The sequence below is a fragment of the Phyllostomus discolor genome, chromosome 3 (assembly GCF_004126475.2).
Source record: "Phyllostomus discolor isolate MPI-MPIP mPhyDis1 chromosome 3, mPhyDis1.pri.v3, whole genome shotgun sequence".
Lineage (NCBI taxonomy): Eukaryota > Metazoa > Chordata > Mammalia > Chiroptera > Phyllostomidae > Phyllostomus > Phyllostomus discolor.
The window spans coordinates 185,900,316-185,923,747 of NC_040905.2; the positions used below are offsets into that span (position 1 = coordinate 185,900,316).

General features: G+C 46.1%; 2 protein-coding genes across 4 annotated transcripts in view; both read left to right on the plus strand.

Moving 5' to 3' along the window:
- TDRD7 (tudor domain containing 7) overlaps positions 1–16,333 on the plus strand; it is a 61,776-nt gene extending 45,443 nt beyond the window's left edge. For both annotated transcript variants that reach the window (XM_028527744.2, XM_036021952.1), the window contains 5 exons: positions 3,456–3,590; positions 6,073–6,183; positions 8,069–8,574; positions 12,432–12,592; positions 15,168–16,333. In XM_028527744.2, the coding sequence (XP_028383545.1) occupies positions 3,456–3,590; positions 6,073–6,183; positions 8,069–8,574; positions 12,432–12,592; positions 15,168–15,388 (1,134 nt within the window). In that variant the 3' untranslated portion in view covers positions 15,389–16,333. The remainder of the gene's footprint in view (positions 1–3,455; positions 3,591–6,072; positions 6,184–8,068; positions 8,575–12,431; positions 12,593–15,167) is intronic.
- Positions 16,334–19,628: 3,295 nt separating this feature from the next.
- The window catches only part of TMOD1 (tropomodulin 1), a 72,320-nt gene continuing 68,516 nt past the window's right edge, over positions 19,629–23,432 (plus strand). The window contains exon 1 of one of the 2 annotated variants that reach the window (XM_028517783.2): positions 19,629–19,754. The gene's annotated coding sequence lies outside the window, so the exon portion shown is untranslated. The remainder of the gene's footprint in view (positions 19,755–23,432) is intronic. The other variant, XM_036021955.1, reaches the window with a different exon arrangement.

Below are 23,432 nucleotides of genomic sequence, written 5' to 3' on the forward strand. Positions count from 1 at the left end.
CCTCCTGATTTTCCTCATGATGTTCTAATGCTTCTTTCTCTTATTTTTTACCCCCCACCCCACCCCTGTGGCCAAAGTGTCGGTGTCCCCAGGTTCTGTCCCAGCTCGCCATTCTTTTCAGCCTCTGCATCCTTCTAGGCAATTCCATCTCATAGTTGCAGTTATTATCTGGGTCCTAATGTCTCCCAAATTAGTTTGCAGCCCTGGTGGGCTTCAGATTTGGGCAGAAAGCCAGCCTAACTGTCCATCTCACAAACTCCTCAAGCTCTATGTGTCTGAAGCCAAAATTACCCTTCTTCATTCTTGACTTCCTTTTACGTCCGTATTTTGGTGGCACCTCCATTCAGCCAGCCATCCAGGCTGTGGCTGCAGAGATATCTGTGACTCATGTATCTTCCTTAGTCCTCGGCGCAAGTAACCACCGAACTCTGTCAGTTTTATAGCTTTGTAATTTCTCGCCTAGATCACTGCAATACTGTGCCCACTGGTTCCTCCGCCTTTACTCTGTCCTCCAGTCGAGCTCCATACCACTAGAATGAGCAAGCCAAAATGCAAATAATAACTTGTAATAGTGTGTCCAACATTTAATAAGGCTTCCTATTTCCTAGACACTAAATGTTTTTTTAGACATGACTGATCTAATGTAATCTTCACAAAACCCCATTATCCCCATTCTTACCGATGAAGAAAGAACCTCAGGGAAGAAGTGGGAGAGCTGAGGTTTGAAACTGAATCCACCTGATGGTAAAGCCCTCACTCAGCCTTACCACCAACAGTGCACGGCTTCTTCTGGAGCCGCCATCTCATTCTTCTGCTCAGGACTTGACAGTGGCTTCTTCTCCTCTGCAAGGTCGGGTCTGAGTTCTTTTAAGGACTCAGTAGTGGCTGGCTCTCCAAGGCCTCGCCTTTGCCTCTCACTTTATGTTCCAACCTAACCAAGATGCTTGCGGACCCCGCACATGAGAAAAGCCTGCATGTCTCTGCCCACCCTCCCCACGCCATTTGAGGTGTCCAGATTGTTCCCTAACTAGATGTCTTCCCACCTGGGTTGTTCCCATTCACAGTTTAAGGTCCAGCTCTGAAAGGACATGCATTTATGGAAATTATGAAATTCCAGTTTGTGAGAAAGGAAATACAAATATCCAATAAATACAGTTATTTCTTAAAGGAACACAAATTTACACAATTTAAATTATCCAGCCAAAAGTTTCATTAGGTAAGTCACAATGTATCCATACAACAGCTTATGCAACATTAAAATGACATGGAAGACTAATGACATGAAATATTTTTGAGCCTTGAGTGAAGGGCAGTCAGTTATCAAATAGTATATACTATTTAGCTCCTATACATTCTGAACTTACTTTATACATCCAGCCACCTCTGTTCTGTGGCCACCATGGTCCCCGACATCACTCTGCCTCCAAACACGCCCTGAGTGGTCTGCACTCCCTTTCTGTGGTGCAGTATGTTCTAATGTCTGTCAGTCAAATTTTTTGTAAAATCATGAACAAAAGACTAGAAGGATAGTTATATAAGAAGTTATATAAGAAATTTCATATCATTAAGTATCTACATTTTCTACAATGGAGGCATTGTACCAAAATGAGGGGGAAAAAGTTAATATTAAAGAAAAGTACCAATTCTAGGCATTTCCTCTCTCTGAAAGCTTGCTGTAACAGCTGCTCCCTGGCTGGGTCAGGTGCCCGTCCTCTGTGCTCGTGGTACTGCCCCTGCACAACTCATGACTGCCCTCGCTGCATTACATTCCGAGTATACAGTTGTGTCACCTTGCACACTGGGAACTCTTTAGGATGGGGAAGTACTCAGTGTGTCTCTGTGGCCCCGTTGTGCCTGGGTATTTAAGTTCAATATATACCATCCATACCAATGTATATGCTCAATATGTATGTTTGAATAACTGAATATATTTTAAAATATTGCCCAAGAAACAAAAAGAAAAAAAATAATATTGTCCATAGTGCTGTTGGTGTTGATCATGTGTTAAGAGGTTTTAAAATTTATACTGTTATATTAATAAGACATTCTCTGGGGCAGCAGAAAAGGCTTTACTTCTGGTGAATCTGACTTCCATGCCAAGAGTGGCCCGGTTCTTCTCAACAGTCACCATGTTGAAGGCACAGCCATTCTTTTTTTTTTCTTTTTCACCTTTTTTTTAGCCTCACCCAAGGACATGCTTATTGATTTTAGAGAGCAGGGAAGGGAGGGAGACAGAGGGAGAGAAACATCAGTGTGAGAAAGAAACATCGATTGGTTGCCTTTCATACACACCTGACTAGAGACCAAACCTACAACCCAGGCATGGGAATCGAACCCACGACCTTTCAGTTTACAGGATGGTGCTCCAACCAACTGAGCCACACTGGCCAGGGCGGCACTACATTCTTAAGGTGGCAGTTAGTGCAGATGTAGGCTTGAAGTTCCTGCCCAAATAACCATCCCCATGAGGCTATATTTGGCCAGTGTAACTATATTCAATGATGGCAAATATCACAATGGCTCATTGAGGAAAATTATGGGCATTTAAAGATGCACCCAGCATCTTATATTGTGATGTTAACCATTTGATCACAAATAGCTAATTATTGCCTTGACTCAATGTGTAATTTTCCCATTTTTCAATTACTAATTTGGGCCTATTTTACCACTTTGACTTCTGAGTTTCAAATTGTTAGTTAGGACAAATGATAATAATTATCATTGAGCTTTCTGACAAAGCTATAAAATACCAAAATATGTTGTGATTTAAAACATGTAGTATTTACCTGCTACAATTAAAATTCTTTCTCTGTGTTCTCTTTATTCTTTATTTCCTCATTGCTAAGCCACAGTTTTTTTTCTCACATTTTAATATTTTGGAGAACATACTGCATCTTATAATCAGCAATGTATAAGAATATATCAAATTGTGCCCTGGCTGGCGTAGCTCAGTGGATTGAGTGCGGGCTGTGAACCAAAGTGTCGCAGGTTCGATTCCCAGCCAGGATACATGCCTGGGTTGCAGGCTATAACCCCCAGCAACCGCACATTGATGTTTCTCTCTCTCTCTTTCTCTCTCTCTCTCTGTCTATCTCTCTCTATCTGTCTCCCTCCCCTCTCTAAAAATAAATAAGTAAAATATTAAAAAAATATATATATCAAATTGTTTTATAAGCAATAGTATCCTAGAATTGAAAGCAGTGGATATTACTATATTAATGTTATTGATTATTACTAGTTTACTGAATATTACTAATTACATAAATTAACTAGATGTTGAAATCAATTCTACTCTAAAAGAATACCTGTAAGTAAATTTTAAAATAAGAGAAAATTTAATAACGGAAGTCTGTCATTTTTATATGCAGTTTATAGTTGCACCTAATGTAATGGCATGGAGCCGTTCTGATCCTCTGGCTGTGCTAGTAAACGGGCCGGCGCTTGTGTCCTTGCAGGTCATGAACGTCCACAGCAGCCGGACTCTTGATGTCCAGTTCCTGGACACCGGCACCGTGACATCCGTGAAAATATCGGAGCTCAGGGAGATCCCCTCTCGGTTTCTACAGGAAGTGATCGCAATCCCGTCTCAGGTACTGTGTGCTGGGAGATCGGAAGGCGTGCGTAGTCGTGTGCCAGGTGCCCTCTCCGCTGAGAGCCTGCCAACCACCAGAGCCTGCGCGTGTCGCCGATGGGAAATGCCCCGAACGTGGTGGCTCGCTGGGGGTCAGGTGGACGTCCGGCTCAGCTGGCGTAGGCGAGCCAGTCAGACTTACGGACACTGTTGGATGAATGTGTGTGTGTGTGTGTATGTCCGGTTGTTAGGTTACGTTGTCCGGTTAGAGGTTCTGTTGATATTTTAATACGATATAATTGGTGCTGACTTCTACTCAGCTTCAGGGTATTGTGTGTCAATATTTACCCCCAGAGTTCCCAGTTCAATTAGGTAACCATTCTCTTTCAAGATCTGTTTATATTTAATCATTTTCTTATATGATGTTACCCTCATAGATTTTAGTAAAAAGATTAACTTCAGCCTGTCCCTCCTCTATTGGTAAAAATTTATAAGAATTTTGAATTATCTTGAGTTAAGTAAAATTGTTAAGAACTATTTCCCACCTTTAGGAGAAGTAGAGGATTTTGTATAGATATTAATCATTTGTTGAAAGTAAAATTGTTTGACATTCTGTAATTTTAAACATCTTCTTGTATGTTCTAGAAGATACGTTGTGCCATGAAAATGCAATGAATGAAAAGCATGTGGCCACACTCAGCACGACTTTTTCAGTTTCTCTCACTGCAGCCGTCGCTGCCCTTTCTAAGGTGTGACTGTTACAGAGAAGCTGCCCAACTCGTCATCAAGCCAGTTTTCCGAATCACTTACGTTGTTGCTCAGCCATAATGCTGAAAATTGTTAGGCCTTCAGGTGCTCCTTTCACCTGATAGCACCTCTGGCTTCTGCACCCCTTGTTAGGTCAACATCCACCAGGGCTGGCCTGCTAGAAAAGCCCCCCAGCTAGAAGGGGAGCAGGGGAGGGACCCCATCCCACTGGTTCTGAGTGTCTGAAAATCACACAATACACCTTCTTGGAGCTACAGCATTAAAAGCCATGACAATTTTTTTATATTAATCTTTTTTTTTAATTTTACTTATTTATTTTTAGAGAGGGAAGGGAGGGAGATAGAGAGAGAGAGAGAGAGAGACAGAGAGAGAGAGAGAGAAACATCATTGTGCGGTTGCTGGGAGTCATGGCCTGCAACCCAAGTATGTACCCTGACTGGGAATCGAACCTGCGACACTTTGGTTCACAGCCCGCGCTCAATCCACTGAGCTATGCCAGGTATATTAATCTTATCTAGGTTCATTGTCAAATGGTTACGAAGCTGGAGGAGTTTTAAAAGCCAGCAAGGCCAAGCCTCTAACAGCCTCTCCCCAAGAGGCCTCGGTCAGAGCTGCAAGGTGACGGCCTGCTGGCCAAAGCTGACCCGGGAATATCGAGTTTGGGCTCTTGGCTCTTGCAGTGTTTTAAAATGCGAATCAGTTGCCGGGATTTAAAAATCAGATAATTTCACACAAAAATCCCTACTTCTAGCTTCTCTTGACAAAGTAGACAATGTGACAGCACCGAGTGTTCTCCTTTACGGGACGGCACTTGTGGGAGCTGGGGAGGTGGCCTTCCCTGTGCAGGGCCTGCCGGCCAGTGTGCTGGCCCCCTCAGGCTGCCTCCCTCCCTCATCACCATAGAGTGTGTGACCTCATCCAGGGGGCACAGGGAGAGACTGGGAGCCCCCCAAGGAGGAGGGCATGACAGGGAGGATGGGGCTCAGAGAGGAACGAAGGAACCCAGGGACCCTGGAAGTAGGTTTCGTTCCCTTCACAGAATTGCCTCCATCAGTTCAAAGGTTTCTGTGAGACTGAAGGGGGTCCCTGAGGTCACCTTTGACTCCCTGATGCAGCCACTCTGCAAAAGCTTGTGCAGTGATGGTGGCAGGCAAAGAGCACTGGGGAAAACGAGTGAAATCTGTGGATTTCACTTTTTCTTAATTCTCGTTACGACCTCCCTCCAAAGGCGAGCACAAATGCCAGCACCCACAAGGTCCTCAGGAAATGCTGGGTGGAGCACACAAGCCTCTGAAGAGGTTTCTGCAACAGGAGTCAGTTTTTATCCAAATGACACTTTTTTTTTCCCAGTTAAGTTTAGAGGGAAGACCTAGACGTAAGTCCCAATGCTCTCTTTTCAGTTGTGTGATCTGATAGTGTCTCCCCAGGTCCGTTTCGCCATCTGTAAAGTGGTGCTGCCACCCTGCCCGTCAAGCAGAAGTGTCATAGGGTGAGAAGTGCGTGGAATGCCTGGGGTAAGCCCCGGCTTGTATTAGGAATGAAGAGGATAATGGTAATATAAATAGAGCCAGGAACAAAGCGGACGCTTCAGCCTGAGTGCTGATTGCCATCATTAGCTGTGGCTTGCTCTCTATCTTGGCAGCATCTGACTTGCAGGAAAATCGTATTGACGTTACTCATAAGCACCTATTTTAAGGTAGTGTGTTGACTTTCCCACCGTGTTTTCTTTTCAGGCTATCAAGTGCTGCTTAGCAGACATCCCACAATCTATGGGCATGTGGACACCAGATGCCGTGCTGTGGTTACGAGATTCTGTTTTGAATTGCTCGGACTGTAGCATCAAGGTTAGTTATCTCAACTGGCCTGGATACATTTCAAAAGGGAGCTGTCAGCCAGAGGGCCTCATTTGGTTTTTGTAAAAGAATTATATCGAATTTTATCTTACTGTAACCTAATGCTTTCACATCTGACACACTTTTATAATTAGGACATTGGTTACATATGTGGTGAGAAGACATTTCATTGTTTAATTTTAAGAATTTATATATCCAGCACTATTTTTAAATCCTTTATATAATTTTCCCACTATTATTAAGGTAGCAGACATGGTTCTCTGCACCTGTTTTACAGTATAATAAGGAATTACAGTAAGTTCCCAACAGAGGAGCCCCCTCGGATCTCTTGATACGTGTTTTTAAAAACCATGTAAGTCCTCTATTTCTTTTTTCTAAAGTATAATAAATTATAAACAAATTATTTGCTTATAACCTTGGTTTTTGCCTTTTTTTCCTAAAGATTACGTAAACTGCTTTGTTTGTTTAACTGGCTGGTTTTGTCTGTACTTCCACATCTTCACGTCACATGCATGGCCCGTGTTTCCACGAATAGAAATGTGAAGTGGTATTTCTCTGTTGTAACAGATGCAAATAGTGTTGTCATTTTGTATGGAAATTTAACAATGAAATGTCCTTGATATGTCTTCATGAAGATCTGAGTTATTCCAGCTCTCACTGATTTTCCTATCTTCATACTCCTCTTGGATTTATAATGTACAGTCCACACTTAATTACATACCATTTTATCTTCTTTAATTGATGCATGATAATGAATATTACTTTCTCAGCTACTTTTTCAGCTCCTAAAACCAGGGCATCTTAATGGCTGATTATTGAAATGGCGTTTGTATATCATAAATCAGGATGAATTAGCAGTCAGTACATCATTAGCACTTCAAATGATAAATTTAAATAAACTCATCCTTCTAGGAAAAAAGAATTTTAAGTAAATGACTGTGGGAGGATTGCCTTGCAGGTGTCTTCCTGTCTTCACGCCTGTGTCTCTGCCTTTCATTTCTAGCCCAATGTGATAAAAAATAGATGTGGCTAGAAGTACCTCATTTTTGTCATTTCTAAGATAAACCAGAGGAGCTGATGAGAAGAATTAACTGTCCCCCAGCCTTTGGGGACACACAGCATTCCAGGCCCAGTTTTTAACAGGTGGTGTTCTCATGCAGACACTCACCCCTCTGACAGAGAGAGGGAGCTAGGTGGTCAAAGGTCTCCTGGGCAAAAGGTGCAAAACTGCAGTTTCAGCCTGGAGCTTGCTTCCTCTTTCACTCCCAAGATCCCTCTTCTCCCTCGTAACTGGGGGAGGGGGGAAGGGGTGAGGGCCCATATTAGGACCAAATAAGGAATGTGGCCCAGAAGGTCCTGGGGGGTACCGTGAATGTCAAAGCTTTTTCCTCCCTCCTGGTCTGAGAGCACACCAGCCTTAAGCAGAATGCTTATAGAACATTTTGCCATTGTTGTGATTATTTGCTATTGTTGAAGTTGGATGGGTGACAAGCACATGAAGATTCATCATACTATTCTTTCTATTTTGAGTATTTAAAATGTCATTAATAAAAACATTTTTAATCATGACATATGGAATCACTTCTTCTCAGTGATAATGACCCCTAGCAGGTTATAAGGTACTCTCAGAGATTTTAGAAATCAGTACATTTCCACTCACATAAGCTTGCTGCTGGTCTCTAGACTGCTTAGGAGCTCATTCACTGCTACTGTGACGGACAATCCATCCGACCTTAAATAAAATAACTTTAGGTTGGGGTTATGGGGGGTTTTTTTGCAAAATACTGTTTTAATATTTAACATTAATATTATAACCACCTCTCAGAATTTAATGTTAATTTGGATTTCTTGACTTGGTGTTTCTTGTTTTCCAAAGGTTACAAAAGTGGATGAAACCAGAGGGATCGCACACGTTTATTTATTTACTCCTAAGAACTTCCCGGATCCTCACCGCAGCATTAACCGTCAGATTACGAATGCGGACCTGTGGAAGCATCAGAAGGATGTGTTTCTGAGCGCCATAGCCAGTGGAGCTGGCTCTCCCAACAGCAGAGGTGGCAACACCCCTGTCGCGAGCAGCGCTGAAGAGAACGTCAGAAAGGGCCTCACGGACGGCATCAAAAAGCCCGCGGCGGATCCCACCTGCTCCTGCTCCACCACGGAGGAACTGCCGCCCCCTGTCCACCTGCCAAAGCCAGGGGAATACATGGACGTGTATGTGCCTGTGGCCTGCCACCCGGGCTACTTCGTCATCCAGCCGTGGCAGGAGATACATAAGCTGGAAGTGCTGATGGAAGAGATGATTCTGTATTACAGTGTGTCTAAGGAGCGCTACGTGACCGTGGAGAAAGACCAAGTGTACGCTGCCAAAGTGGAAAACAAGTAGGTCCTTGGGCAAAGCGTTTTATCCTACTCCTAGGAAGAGTGTGTGGCGGGATACCCAGAGTCCTTCATCCCTGCAGGGGGGCACTGAACTACACAAATGGGAATTTTGAATGTAAAGTGAGACTAATGCATTATGCCGTTTTCTAATATTTAAAATTATGTCATTTATTTAAAAATCTAGTGACCATATTCCTGTTAAAACCTAATCGTACCTGAGGTGAAGGTTTAAATGTTGTTTTCTGCTTTTCTATTAGAAAACAATATTTGTTAAATTTAGAAAATAATGTTTTTAATTTAATAACCTTTTAATTTTAAAACTAAGATTTTTATTGTAGAAAATTTTAAAAATACAAAAAAGTACACAAAATTAAAATCAGCCAACCAGACATCACCCTTATGCACATCTGATTATTTATGGGATAGATTCGTAAAAGAGAAAACACCTGTTTGCTTAAAGATTCCTCATATACACTGTCAGTCGCTTCCTAGGGAGCCTGTGCCACCTTTACGAGGTGCAGCGATGCCTGTTTCACCGGCTTTGGCCTTCGGACAGTGAGAACTGCCATTCCCTGCACTTGCTTAGTGCTTCTGTGGGTTCTCTCACATTTGCACATTTGGGTCCACCCCCTCCTTTCCTGAGGTACTCGCCGCCTTCAGCCCAGTGAAGCCCAAGCACTGCCCTCTGCGCTCTGCTCTCCGGCCACAGAAACAGCTGGAAAACAGCACAGCTGTCCCTTGTCCTGTCCCCTTGGACAGCTTCCTTAGGGGGAATGACCACACCTCTTTGATGATGCTGAAAACAAGGGGCTGGCTCCCCTCTGCCCAAGAACACATGCAAACACACGCCCAAGACAGCTCTAAAGGTCAGACTGCTTATTTTTCCTATGAAATGCCTTTGTTCTTTAAAATAGCAAGTATAGGCATTTAGAAAATTCTGTTATTTTTGTGAAAGAAGAAAATCCAATTTTTAATTCCTAAAAGTGAAAAGTGCAGCAGCTATCATTCTGAAAAGCATTCAACTGGCATGTTACAAGATTTTCATCTTTTTTTTTAAAAGATTTTATTTCTTTATTTTTGGAGAGGGAAGGGAGGGAGATAGACAGAGAGAGGAACATCAATGTGCGGTTGCTGGGGGTTATGGCCCGCAACCCAGGCATGTACCCTGGCTGGGAATTGAACCTGCGACACTGGTTTTCATCTTTAAAAAAGACATTTTTACTGTGTCAAGTTAGTTATAATCATAGCATGAATGGGTTTAATTCAGTACAAGAACATTATTGGTGTTAATTTGCCCTCATCACAATTCTTTGTAGGCTAATTTAATCACAGGTAAACTGCTGTTACCTGTTACCTGAGGAGCAAATTAGAGATAATTAGTGGGGAGAGGTGGGTCCTATTTGGAGGCGGGAGCTGTGTGGGGGAGGAGACGTAAACTGGAGCCTACAGCTGGGACTGCAGACTCCACCCCCCCCACCACGCCCCCACCGCATGAGTCTAGCAGTTCTGCCCCAGGACTCTTGCTTGGCTCCAACCAGTTAATTTGTCCCTAGGCAAGCAAGGGATGTCTTATAGACAAGAACGGATTACCTGAAAATTTTTAAAAACTTTATGAACTGAATCAATGCAAAATATCTAGAGTTTCTGTCTTGCTTACAATCTGGGACTGTGTACTAAACCTTGTTCCCAACTATGGTAAGTTAAGACGTAGGAATTTTGAATAGATTTTTTTTTTATTACAGAGCTTTCCAAATCTATCTCAGGTAAGAGTAACCTGGAAACCCTATTAAAAGTGGAGATTCTCCTTTCTCACCCCAGAGACCCTGAATCAAAATCTCTGGGGGTTGGAACTCTGGAATCTGTGTTTTAACAGATTCTCCAGGTGATTCGCCAGCAGCCTTGCACCAAAATTGGAAATGTAGCCGTGAGTTTGGAACTTGAAAGCTAAGTAGAAGCACAACACGCGAGTCCTCCCATGGCCCTCTGCTCACTGCTCTGTGCCTCTCATTCACAGACTGAGAGCACAGACCACCGTAATTTCCCCTGTACGATGTAAAGACATTGCTATTGGTGGAAACCAAATGTTTTCATGTCTTTTTGCATTTAAATAAATTAGCAACATGCACCAAACTGGCATTTCCACATATGAAAAATTCTCTTTAATTTGGCCTGAAGTTCTTATATTTACACAGCTTAGCTTTTTTTTTTAATTTTCATGACTCTTTTTCTTTTTAAGATTATTTATTTATTTATTTTTTAGAGAGGGAAGGGAGGGAAAAAGAGAGAGAGAGAAACATCAATGTGCTGTTGCTGGGGGCTGTGGCCTGCAACCCAGGCATGTGCCCTGACTGGGAATTGAACCTGTGACACTTTGGTTTGCAGCCCGTGCTCAATCCACTGAGCTATGCCAGCCAGGGCTACAGCTTAACTTTTTAAAATAATGATTATAATATTAATGATGGCCACCATTTGCCAAGTGCCTAAAGGCAAGGCACTTTGTATATGTTATTTCTACAAAGGAATTAAAATTAAGTACTACCTCTGAGATAACAGGCTCAGAGAATAGATAAAGAGCGCAGGATATGCAGCTGGAAAATGGCCCAGCTCTGGTGGGACTCCAGCACAGGAGTTTGGCCCCCAAAGCACTTATGTACTTATTATGATGCCTTTTTGCATCTGTGTTGTCTCTGCAACTCATGGGCTTTTGCTTGCTGCCCTTTGACCTTACCTGAAGGTTTCTGGAGTTTCCCGCAGAAGCCCCCAATCATATACAGTGTTGAAGCTGGCCTGTCTGTAGCCTTCTTACTGTAACTCACCCTGTAGCAACTGCGTAGGATTCCTGTAGCCATTCTCCACTGGGTGTGCACTGGCCGGGGAATCCATCCAGTCCGCCCAGCCGAGCCAGGCCTGGCAGTATGTTGCAGCCAAGGGCCTGCTGTTCCTCTGGGCTTGGCTGTGACACACCTGTTTCCGAGGGCGCCCAGGTCCACCACCTGAGGCAGAGCCCGACTCAAAGCATTCGGGAGCAGAGACCACCTCTGGAGACACTCTGCTTTCAGACATTGTGAACAGTCAAGACTGTAGGACTCGAGAATGGCCCTTCATTCTTGAACTCTGAAGTCTGGGTTTTCTCATTTTAATGATGGAGACACAGAGGGGAAAAGACACGTGTGTGAATTTCTGGCACCTTGAACCTCGGATCTTCCTCCACGCTCTCTTACCCTTTCCAGGTTCTTTAAGTGGTGGGTGAGATTTTTTTGTTTTATTTTTTTTTATGTTGTTACTTGACATAATTACAAATGCCAACTTTACATTCCTTTTTGTAGTCTCTCCCCAGCCTCCCTTCCCCGTCTGACTTTCTCTTCCTCTCCTCCCCACACCCCCCCTCCCTGCTACTCGGTGGTGTTTGCTCCACCCCAGACCACCTGCCCCGTGGGGCTTCTGTGCTTTCATTCTCACGTGTGCCTTCGGCCTGGCCCGGTCCCGCTTGCCTCCCTCTTCCCGTCTTTCACACACATACTCGTCCCACACGTGTGGCGGTCCCTGTCCCGCCAGCGGAGTGAAGGGGCCCATGAGCCTGGTCCCGATCCTCCTGCGTGGTGTTTCTTTCGCTCTCCTTGAGCTCCACGAGGCCTGAAAGAGGTGCCCGAGTGAGCAAACTCCCTCGCGGGAGCCTGTGTACAACAGTAACCCTTTAGGAAAAGAAGCAGCAGTCTCTTCAGAAACTTCTGGTGGTAGAGTTTCAGACTCGGATAAACAACATTCTCATTCATTTTTCTTTTTATCATGAAATAATATCCTCGAGGCAGGCGTTGACCTTGTGTTTCTTCGTCGCTTTCAATCCTTGGCACATCTAGGTGGCACAGGGTGCTTTTGAAGGGGATCCTGACCAACGGGCTGGCCTCGGTGTACGAGCTGGACTACGGCAAGCACGAGCTGGTCAACGTACGGAAAGTGCAGCCCCTAGTGGACGTGTTCCGGAAGCTGCCGTTCCAAGCAGTGCCGGCTCAGCTGGCAGGTAATTTCTGAGGAATCTGAGCTCACTCCCCAACACTCTTTATATTGTCACATTATCCTGGGTACGTAGGGAGGACAGAATCATTGGCCTGTGGAGGCGATTTTTTTTTCACAAAAAAATGGTCTTCCTGACCAAGAAGGAAATAATTTTTCATGCTCTCACAGTCGTCATGCCCTCCAGCCCTACCCACTGTTTCTGCTTTTCCACACTCCCTGCTAGCTCTGGTTTCAGGGATGCATTTATTTCCAAAGCTGTAATCTCAGGACAGGTATGGTAATGCAGCCTGCTATTTTCGGATAGCGTTTCCCCCTATTTTGGGGGGTGTTTTGATAATGATTTTTTAAAGATTTTTTATTTATTTATTTATTTATTTTTAGAGAGGGAAGGGAGGGAGAAAGAGAGAGAGAAACATCAATGTGCGGTTGCCGGGGGCCGTGGCCTGCAACGCAGGCATGTACCCTGACTGGGAATCAAACCTGTGATGCTTTGGTTCGCAGCCCACGCTCAATCCACTGAGCTATGCCAGCCAGGGCATGATAATGATTTTTTAATAGCTGCAAACTATTCCGTTTGATCAGCATTTCCCTATTGTTGCCTGTTTAGGTTGTTCACACTTTGACTGTAGCATTAAGAAACAACCTTGCCACTGTGTATATGAGCCAAAACAAATGAAAACAGTGAAACAACCTGAATAACCAATAGGAGGAGAACACTGCACAGTTAAATATTTCATAATTTACTACATAAGTTATAAAGCATCTACATAATGGTTTCCTACAGTTATAAAACATTTCTGGGTCCTAGAATATGACTGCTGTCGTGGCCAAGGGAGTCTCCAGTTGCCTTGCAGCCCACAGCACGCACGTGTGTGGTCTCACCAATCCGCACCAGCCTGCTGACTGCCATTAAAATCTAAGGAGCTAACTCAACAGGTGTACAGCGGTACTGATTTGTGGTATCGTGTAATGAGGTTTCTGTCTTGTCTTTTGTGAAAGCGGTCCAGGGGTTTGTGGTTCCCCTGTGTGTACTCTACCCGGAGGTAGATGAAGCTCCACCCAGAGGCCTGTCAGCATCCATGGAGGTTGTGGGGGCCGAGGGGCCAAGGGGACAGTCAGACACTGCGGCTGTCTGGGGCCCTCTCTGCCCCGCTGTGCTGGAGCACGGGGGCTGTGGCCCCGTGATGCTGCGCTGACTTCCACCCTGCTCACCACGCCCACCGAGCACAGTGGCAGAAGTGACATGATCTCAGCAATGAAAGCAACTCTGTATATAGATTATTCTTGTAGTATATTGACCAACTTTCATTGGAGAGAGATATTTTGCCTTGTTTTTGAAGTGTTTGCTGATTTCTTTGTGTCTTCTACTAGAATTCAGAGGACATTCCCACGGTAGTTGGACATAAACCAAAAATGTCATTTCACACATGGCTGGCTACCATTGATCTGCTTTGAACTCAAACCTCTAAATGGTTTCCTCAGATGTTATAGTTACATGTTTTTCATTTTTACTTGTTAGGGTTCATATTTTGTTAACAACTGGTGGTGTTAAACGTGACAGTTGAACCGCCCAGCGAAGGGGTCTCTGTGGAGCATGAAGCACCTTGGCTGCGGCCTCTGGTGCCTGCTGAGTGCAAGGGGCTCTCCCAGCCGCGCCCCTTGTTGCAGCTCTCCCCGAGGCAGGAGGGTTGGGTTCTGGAAGTGCTGGGAAACAGCAGCTTAGGAACTGTTCTAGGCCTCTCTTGTGGAAAATGCTTAATAATCAAAGAGTTTTGCCCACCCACTATGTTGACAGCAGGTCATTTTAAATTACATGTGAAACTCCCAGGCCTTTACCACTATGAGGCATATGTTATAGTTTATCTAATTTATAGTATATGTGCTCTTAACTTGTTAGTTTAATAGTATTTCTTGGAAAATACATATTGTCTCAATTTTGTTTTAAAATCTGATTTAAAATTCTCTAAATTGAGCTCTCAAGTTTAAAAGTTAGAAACGCATGGGACCTGAAATTCATCTGGCCCAGCCAGTTTATTCTATAGGTAAACCAAGGCCCGAGAAACAGAGTGATGTGCCTGAGACCAGCCCACTCGACAAGAATGAGCTGGAGTCGTGACTGCGTCTCCAGGTGTTCAGTCCAGGGCTTTGGCCGTGACTTTGTACATGCTGATTTTGAAAAATTATATATTAATCTTTTTTACTATATTTGGTTCATCAGAAAAAAATCTGCAAGTAAGAAAAATGTCATTGATATTTTATTCCCCCTATTTATCTCCGTTATCAGTTTAAATCTGCATGTATTTTATATAGGTTAATGGGCAGTAGTTATAGAACTTCATTTTATGTAGCATTAAATCTCACAACTGTGTCTGTAGGTAAAGGTTGACAGAAGTAACCCCATTTAGAATAGAACAACTGTAAGCTGGACTGCTTCGGGGGATCGTCCCGCCACTGTTTCTCAGTTAGGCAAGTCTAACCTGGTGTGTTTAAGCCACTGTGGAATGGACTAAGTAGTCTTCCACCGTTAAGGATCAAAGACAGGCTCGTTTGACCCCTCCCTGCTCTGCTCTTCCTCCTAGGAGTAAAGTGCAGCCAGTGGTCCGAAGAGGCTTCGATGGTGTTTCGAAATCACGTGGAGAAGAAACCTCTGGTGGCGCTGGTGCAGACGGTTACAGAAAACGCTAACCCTTGGGACCAGAAAGTAGTGGTCTATTTAGTGGACACCTCGTTGCCGGACACGGATATCTGGATTCATGATTTTATGTCAGAATATCTGGTAGAGCTTTCAAAAGTTAAATAACCATTGCTTTTGAGACCTCGACAACTAATTCAGATTTTCTAGCAATAACAAAATGTAGTAGGCTTAAAAAAAACCTTATCTCTGCTACATGGCTCTGACTGCTGTGGGGACTAAAAAGAGTATGTTATGGTTGATGAAAAATATTTATAAGTTGTGTTTAACAGAGTTGACTTTTCCAGGAGAATCGTACTTGAATTATTACTATAACATTAGAATAAACATGTTTATCAATGTAAAAACCAGCCGCCTCATCATTTCTAGGCTTTATGATCTGAAGACGAAGAGTTTCCCTCTCTGTTCATGCTGTCGTCCTTGTGGCGCTGGGTTCTTTTCCGGGTAGACCGAGAATTTCATGACTTAACTCCACCCTGGTGTGTAGTGCTGTGTCCCAGAGTCACCAGACCGCGGGGAGACTATCCCGAGCCTTTAGCACATCGGCATTGCTGGTGGTGCTGCGGGAGGAGCAGCCAGGCAGACCAACGTGCCTCTCCCCCGAAATCTTGAGCGGCTTCTCACTGCCCAGGGAATCGAGATTGAAGGCCCAGGCCTTCTACAGCCTCCCCACTGAACCTCATTGTCCAATATTCCCTCTACCAGGCACACTGGCCCTTTATCTGGTCCCTGAACGCCATGCATATGCATCCAGGATTACTGGTACTTTCAAGGCATTGCTAGAGCCTGACAATTCCCAGACTGTAAATACTCCCTCCATTGTTTGAGTCCCAGCTAACAGTGTGACATCACCGAATGTGGAGTTGGAACGAAATGCGCCCGAGTGGCTCTCGCAAGCCTGCACTGCAGACTCCAGCGCACCACTGTCTTCACCCTCCACAACAGGCACATATGATGGTGCGTTCTTGCTAATGGGTGGGCAGGATGAATTGACAGAGGGATACGGTGGAGGCCTTAGCAGAGGCCTAAAGATGAGGGAGGGAAGCCCTGGACTAAGAGGGGAGCAGTGGGACCAAAGAAAAAATATTAAAGGCTTTTTGAAGTTTTTGGTTAGAATTATTAGAATTTACACCTTGGATATAGAAGATAAGGAAAAGGAGGCGTCACAGACTGATGCTGATAGTTCTGGCCAAGATGGAGGCGTAGGTGGATACACTTCATTTCTGCACACAATCAAAAGAAGGGAATGACCAATTTAAAAACAAAAAAATAACCAGAACAGCCAGGAAATCAAACTGTATGGAAGTCCAACAAGCAAGGAGTTAAAGAAGAAACATTCATCCAGACTGGTGTGCCAAGACAAAGAGACATGGCCCAAATGAAAGACCAGATCAAAACCCCAAAGAACTAAGCCACAAGGAGACAGCCAACCTGTCAGATACAGAGTTCAAAACACTGGTGATCAGGACGCTCACAGAAGTGGCTGAGTATGGCCACAAAATTAAGGAAGAAGTGAAGGTTATATGAAATACTTGAAGTCATTTGCTTATTTTTGTGTGATAAAATTTAGGAAAAGTGAGAATATAAAGCAGTTAAATACCTGATGTTTTTCGTGTAAAAATGTTAAAATTATCTTTCTAGCTTTTTAGAACTTATATTTAATATAATTAAAGTGATTCAAAATTCAGGAATGCTTATGCCAGTGATTTAAGTAATTATTAATGATAAAGAATGTCTGGAATAAGTGTTTAAATGAAATAAAGTAAATGTTTTTTTATAATGTTTCCCTAAAAAAATAAAAATTTTGAATTGTCTACAGATAAGGAAAAGGTCGTTTCTGTTTTACTGACTTTAGAAGTATTTCCATTACTTTTTAAAATAAAGAAATTAATTATGCTGTTGATATAATTGGAAAAATTAATCTAGTGCTAGCACATTCGACAAACAAATGAAACCTGACCTCTACCTCACACCACGTTCAAAAGTCAGTTCCAGGTGGATTGAAGTCCAAGCAGGAAAAGCTAATGCACTGTAGGAAGCTAAGACAGGAAAACATCTTACAACCGGGAGTAGGAGAGAAATCTTGCATAGGACACAAAGGGCTAACAATAAAGGAAAAGTCGAGAGACAAGACTGTATTAAAGTGAGGAACACTTGTTCAAAGACATTATTACGAAGGCAAAGCAGAGTGGAGGAATGTATTGGGTTGGCCAAAAAGTCCGCATGGTTTTTTTCATAAAATAAAAGACATTTTCACCAATAATTTTATGGATTTGGATATTTGGAGTATGTCAGCTAACTCCTGTGCGGTATAACATTGATTGTTCTCAATGTCTTGATTCGATTGCTATCGAATTCAACTGACCATAGCGTCATCCAGCAAGAAATCTTCAGCACAAAATTTCACAAACCACTTTTGACATGTTTGATCAATCACAGCACCTTCTCCATATACTGCACAAATCTTTTTTTGTGTTTCAGTTGTGTCTTTACCTTTCTTGAAACAACAAAGCATAATATGCCAAAATGTTGCCTATTTTTAATATCTCTGATATTAAAATGGCTACCCCCAAATACACCAATTTTGATAATTTTTTAAAATGCATGCTGATGTGACAGCTGCCATATAAAATCTAACAAAATTGTTTCAAATGACATTAAAGACAACTAAGCACTATGAGAGCCATCTTACAGAAAAAACCCAAACGAACTTTTTGGCTAACCCAATACATACTGTACAGGATTTATAGGTGTGAGAATGTGAGACCGATTTTATTCTTGTATTATTATTTATTAACTATTGTATTACTTGCCACACAAACACCTTGTAAACCTGCTTTCCCCTCACCCTGTATATATGTCGTGGGAAAATACACTGAATATTTTCAATAAAGAAAAGAATATCCAGAGGCAAAATGGGCAATACAGTTGAGCTAGCATTTCACAAAAGAGAAAATCCAGCTACCCAATTAACACAAAAAGGTGCTCAACCCAGGAGACCATGGGTGTGCAAATTCAAACCTCGATGAGATACCATAACTCATGTGCCAGAAATGGGGGAAATGCATCCATTTTTGTTCATTTCAACTGTTGGAGGCTTCTAGTAAACAGTTCGCAGCAGCACTATTGTAATTGATAAACCTACAAATGACCTAAGTGTCCATGAGTAAGATGGACACCTAAAACCTGTGGTATGCAATGGGAACCTCTACAGCCAGGAGAGGAAAATGCAGCCGCGAGAAACAGCACGTTAGTTTCACAACCTAGAATTGAGCAAATGAAGACAAACGTGGAGAGAAGAGGCACGCAAGGAAACGATGCCCTTGGGAGTCAAGAACGTGACCATCTTTCCCAGGGCCCAGGCTGCCTTTCGGCTCGCTGGCGATGTGTGTTCCCGCCCGAGTGCTGGTCGCAGCAGGTGTTCTCACGGACAGACATGCCTGAACCCGAGTACCTGTGATGTATGCACCTGAAGTTAGATTCCACAACAGACGGGTTTAAAGTTAAAACGTCTGAAATGTCAGACCATTGATTTTTAAATATTACGGCACCTACCCCTTGAAAAGAGTATTCTTTTACAGTTTTAAGGGTTTTGTAGTGTAGAAATACATTCTAGTGGAAAACAAGATTTTTTAAAAAAGTGAGTGTTTCTCATTAGTAACTATACCCTGGAATTAAAAAGAGCTGATATTATTTATTCCTACTAGAAACTTCCCCATAATAATCCAGAGAGACCTTATCTTCTCTCCATACAAATAGTTCTTTTATGAGCCATTTAAAAACTTAAAACACTTGAAGTTTGTTTGGGTTTAAGTGATTTGTTCTGGAAAACATATTATTAACCTTTTAAGAAAGTGGGACTTCTTCTGTTCTCTACGTCGTTATTGGACACCCCAGCCTCTCAATATAGAGACAGTGCCGCTCATCCTTATTAAAGCTTGGGTTACGCCAGACCTCGCTGGGCTGCGGCTGGGACGGAGGGATCCGTGCTTTAACCACAGGAGGTAAGGGTGCAGCAGCCGCTGGGCTGGCTCGGCACCACCCGAGAACCTTCCCAACCCCTCCGGGATGATAATAATCATCCGCCCACCGTTTTCCAGGTAACTCTACCAGCGCTTTAACAACTCCTGGTGCAAATGGGGAACCCGAGACTGGGGCGACCTGCACCCACTTGTCCGTAGCATCCAGCTTCTGAGTGGCCCGGCCCCTGCCCCTGCCCCGCGCACCCCGCCGCGGGTGTCGCTCGCGGGCCGGCCGGGACCACGCGCTGAGCCCCGGCGCCCCCGAGCGGAGGGAGAGGGCGGCGGGCGGGGCGGGGCGGGGCGCGGCTCGGTGACAGCGGGAGCCGGGCCCGCCCCTGGCTGCCACCCCCGGAGCCCACAGCGCCCGCCTGCCCGCGGCCGCACAGGAGCTCGTCCAGCCCCAAGCTCCGCTCGCACGCCCGCCCGCGCCCGCCCCGCGGCTCCACGGCCCGGTAAGCCCCCCACTCGCCCAGGGGTCCCCCACGCGCTCGCGGGGCTCCCTGCCCCCGCGCTGGGGCGCCAGCCATATCTGGGCAAAATATTCAGCTGTCGCCGCCGCCGCCAAGAGGGACTGAGCGTGGCTCCCTCTATAAATAGCTGCCGCCCCGGGTTGCCTCCGGGCTCACGAGCCCGGGTGTCGAGGTCCGGAGCGCAACGCTGCGTCCGCATCGCTCGCCTTCGCTGGGTGCGTGTGGCTCCGGCCAGAGCCCCTCCTCTCTGGACCTCAGCGCCAGCCGCGTCTTTAACCGGAGAGAGGAGCTGCGCCGCGGCGGGGGCCGGGGGCCGGGGGCCGGGGGCCGGGCGAGGGCCTCCCGTGCGGGGCTCCAGAGCGGTGGCGCTCCCCGCCCGGCTGCCCCGCGGGGGTCAGGTGCCCGCCCGAGCCCACACGGATACGAGCCGCCCCTCCCTCTCCAAGAGTTCGGCGGTGGGAGTGGGGGCGTCCGTGCTTGGGCAGGAGAGGAACTGGGGTTCGAGCTGCGCCTGTTTGTGGAAGGAAAAGTTTCCCAAACCGCGGGAGATGAAGAGGTGTCAGGCGCCACGGTACATGGCTTTTGCGCCGAGGTGAACCGGGAAGGTGCCTGGAGACAGAAGCCTCCCGGTTGTTGCCAACTCACAGGGCGGCCTTGCCAAGCCGTCTTACTTTTCTGAGACTCAGTTTCCCCGCGTGTAGGGCCGGGGTTTGTTCCCAGGATGAAGCTAGGAGCCAGAGCCTTGAGAGCAGCAGGGTACGCTCTTGACCGCCGGCTCGCCTCCCACCTGTTCACCAGCTCCCGGCCCGGGACACTGGGGGCACCGCCGTGCATATCCGGAGGGGTTGCGGAAACCGGAGACTTTGGTGGTCTCTCTGACGGTGGGATTCTGGGACCTACCAGGACCCTTGGAATAGCCTGGGCCGTACCCTCAAGGGAAGCGCGCCCCGCGGCAATTATGGTATCATGCCTGGTCGCAGCATCACTTTCGCAAAGCAGCCTGTGACTCAAACAACTTTAGACCCAAAGAACTGGGCAGGGCCAGAGGCTCCAGTGCAGCTGCTCCCGGGCCTCCCCTTCTCCCAAACGGTGATCATGATGTAGCCTTCGAGGAGTGCGGGCACATCCCACAATCCCTACCCTTTCTGCTACTCCCTACCCTGCACTCGGCCTCCACCTTTGCCCCCTCACACTCTGGGCATGACCTGGCCCAGGCTTTTCTGCACCCCAATCACAGAGCCAGCGCCTAGCTCAAGTTCTGAGCCCTCGGCGGAAGCACGGCCAAACTCTCCAGCTAGAATTCCCCCAGTGGTGACAGCCATTTTGTTCTCCAGAAGGGCTGCAGAGCCCCCTGCTCAAGGTCACAGGCCGCTGGGAGCGCCAGGAGGTCTGCAGTCCGTACCAGCCTTTCTCATATCTTCCCTGACCCCTCCTGGTGCTGAGGCAGGCGTGAGGGGTCGGTGAGCCCCGCCAGTGCCCCCGCTTCTTTGACCCGCTGCTGTCCAGGACTCTCCCGTGCTCAGAGACAAGAGCACCTCATCCTGAAGTCTCATTTTGGTTTCTACTTTGCTTTCTCTTACATATTTTTTCTAATGGCATCTCAAAGCCCCAAGGATAGAACTAAGGGGAAACGGAGACAAATACTAACATTCTCATCGATTCCAGCTGCAAACAAACAGGCAGAGAGGGAAAGCGAGGAATGCTGTGACTTTGGTGAATTAATTCTCTATAACAAGCCAGCCTTTCAATTCTTTGTTTCAGACTCTCTTGGCCCTTGAGTTCCTCCCAGCCTAAGTGGAAAGCCAGAGTCCTCTGAAAATAGCCTCCGCCCACCTTATCAGGGTCTCACACCTTCTCGCTCCTCCAGGGTAGGGCTGCTTCCCACAGCTCAGCAAAAGCACACAAACAGGAGTCAGGAGGTGGCGGCAGCCCTGAGTGAGAACGGTGGGCTTGCCGGGCGGTCAGGGCGCCTGGGTCCAGCTCCGGCTCTGCCACCCACTCAGAGTGACCGTGAGCAAGATGCTCTCTCGTGGCTCTGAAATCAAAAGGGCTTGGGGTTTCCTGGAAGACGTTCTAGCATGAGAAAAGTGCAGTGCCAGGAATAAAATCTGGGGGAGCCCACTCAGTGAAGAAGAGGGAAAGAGTGGGAGAAAGTGGCTTCCCAAGAGCCAGGGCAGGAGAGAGGTTGGCAGTGCCAGTAGCTGCATGAAGACAGAGGGGCTGAGGACTGTGGAGGGGCCACCAGGACTGGCAGGGCATCCTGGGTAACATTGGCCAGGGCATTGCAGAGGGTTCAAAACTGGGATCTACTGCTGCCTCACTGGGGCCAGTGAGCACCCCCCCGCCTCCCCCTCCCACACCACCATCCATCTGAGCCTCAGTGTTTTCCTCTGTGCTTTGGGATAATAAAAGCACCCCTTTTGTAGAGGTTGCTGTGGGGATTAAGGGTGATGATGTGGGAAAGCCCGCAGCCCTGAAATGATACTGTTAGTGTTAGTGAGGGGAAGAGGCAGCAGCTAATGGGAGCTGAAGAAATGGAGACAGCCTGTGACTCGAAAAGCTTGGATGAGCCAGGAAGAAAGAGGGGAGGTATCAGGAAACGGAGACAGGGCACAGAGGTGGGGCGGGTGTTCCGGGGATGAGCTGTGTGGGAAGAGGCAGAGAAGGACCGGGAGAGGGGAAGAGGATGAAGAGAGAATCTGAGGCGGTGTGCATGGGAAGGCTGAGGACCTTCCTTAATATCCCGCTGAATGTCAGCGGGCCCCAGAACCGCATTCCTCTAGAATCAGGCTGAGCAAAGAAAGGGTAAAACGAGGCCAGTCCCGGCTCAGATTTCCGTGTCCCCTTGGCAGACTTCAGTATCTGCAAAGGAGGCTGGTGATGGGCCACGAAGGGTAGTTTGGCTCTGCCCAGGGGCCTCGTGACTTTGGCTGGCTCACTGCTGAAATGACATCATCTATCGATGGCTCCGGCTGAGCCCAGCCGTAATGGCCCTTTCCAGTCAATGTTTGGACTTTCTGGTCTTGCTAATGGACTCGCCAGGCTGCCAGCGTTTCTAAAGAGGCTGGTTCACTTTCTGCTTAAAGCCAGAACACCAAACAGATCAATTATTTGGCTGCAAGGAGCCATTATCCAGTTAGAGCCACAAACCTGTTCTTAAGGAAAAACATGAATCAGATAGCATAGCTCTGGGGCCATTTTCTCTCTTTTGTTTGGTTTTGTAAAATCCTCCTCTGTTAATTACGCTAGGACCTGACTCTCTTTGCTGTTGGTGGCGATGAAAGAATGAATTCATCGGGGTCGCCTAGGACACATCTGGGAAGTTTTCTTTGATGTTAGGAGGTGCTGGGTCCTTGTCTGGTCTAAAAAACTGAACTAATGTGAGCATTTCTTCTGTTCCTCCTTTTTTTTTAAAGTCCTCTTGTTTTTTCCTCAAAGAAAAACAGATTTGTGAAAGGCTGGACGTGACAGTGTATGGGGAGGAAAGTGGGAAGGAGAGGGAGGCCGGCTCGGCCCACGTGTCCCTGTCTCTGTGCTTCTCGAGGTCCTGAGCCCGAGCCACTAGTCACCCAGGGACTCCTAGGGCGGTGACCACAGGGCCATTCCTGGAAACGATGCTGGTGGGTGGTGAGCTGTGGCCGCTGCAGTGTTCACTGTCCT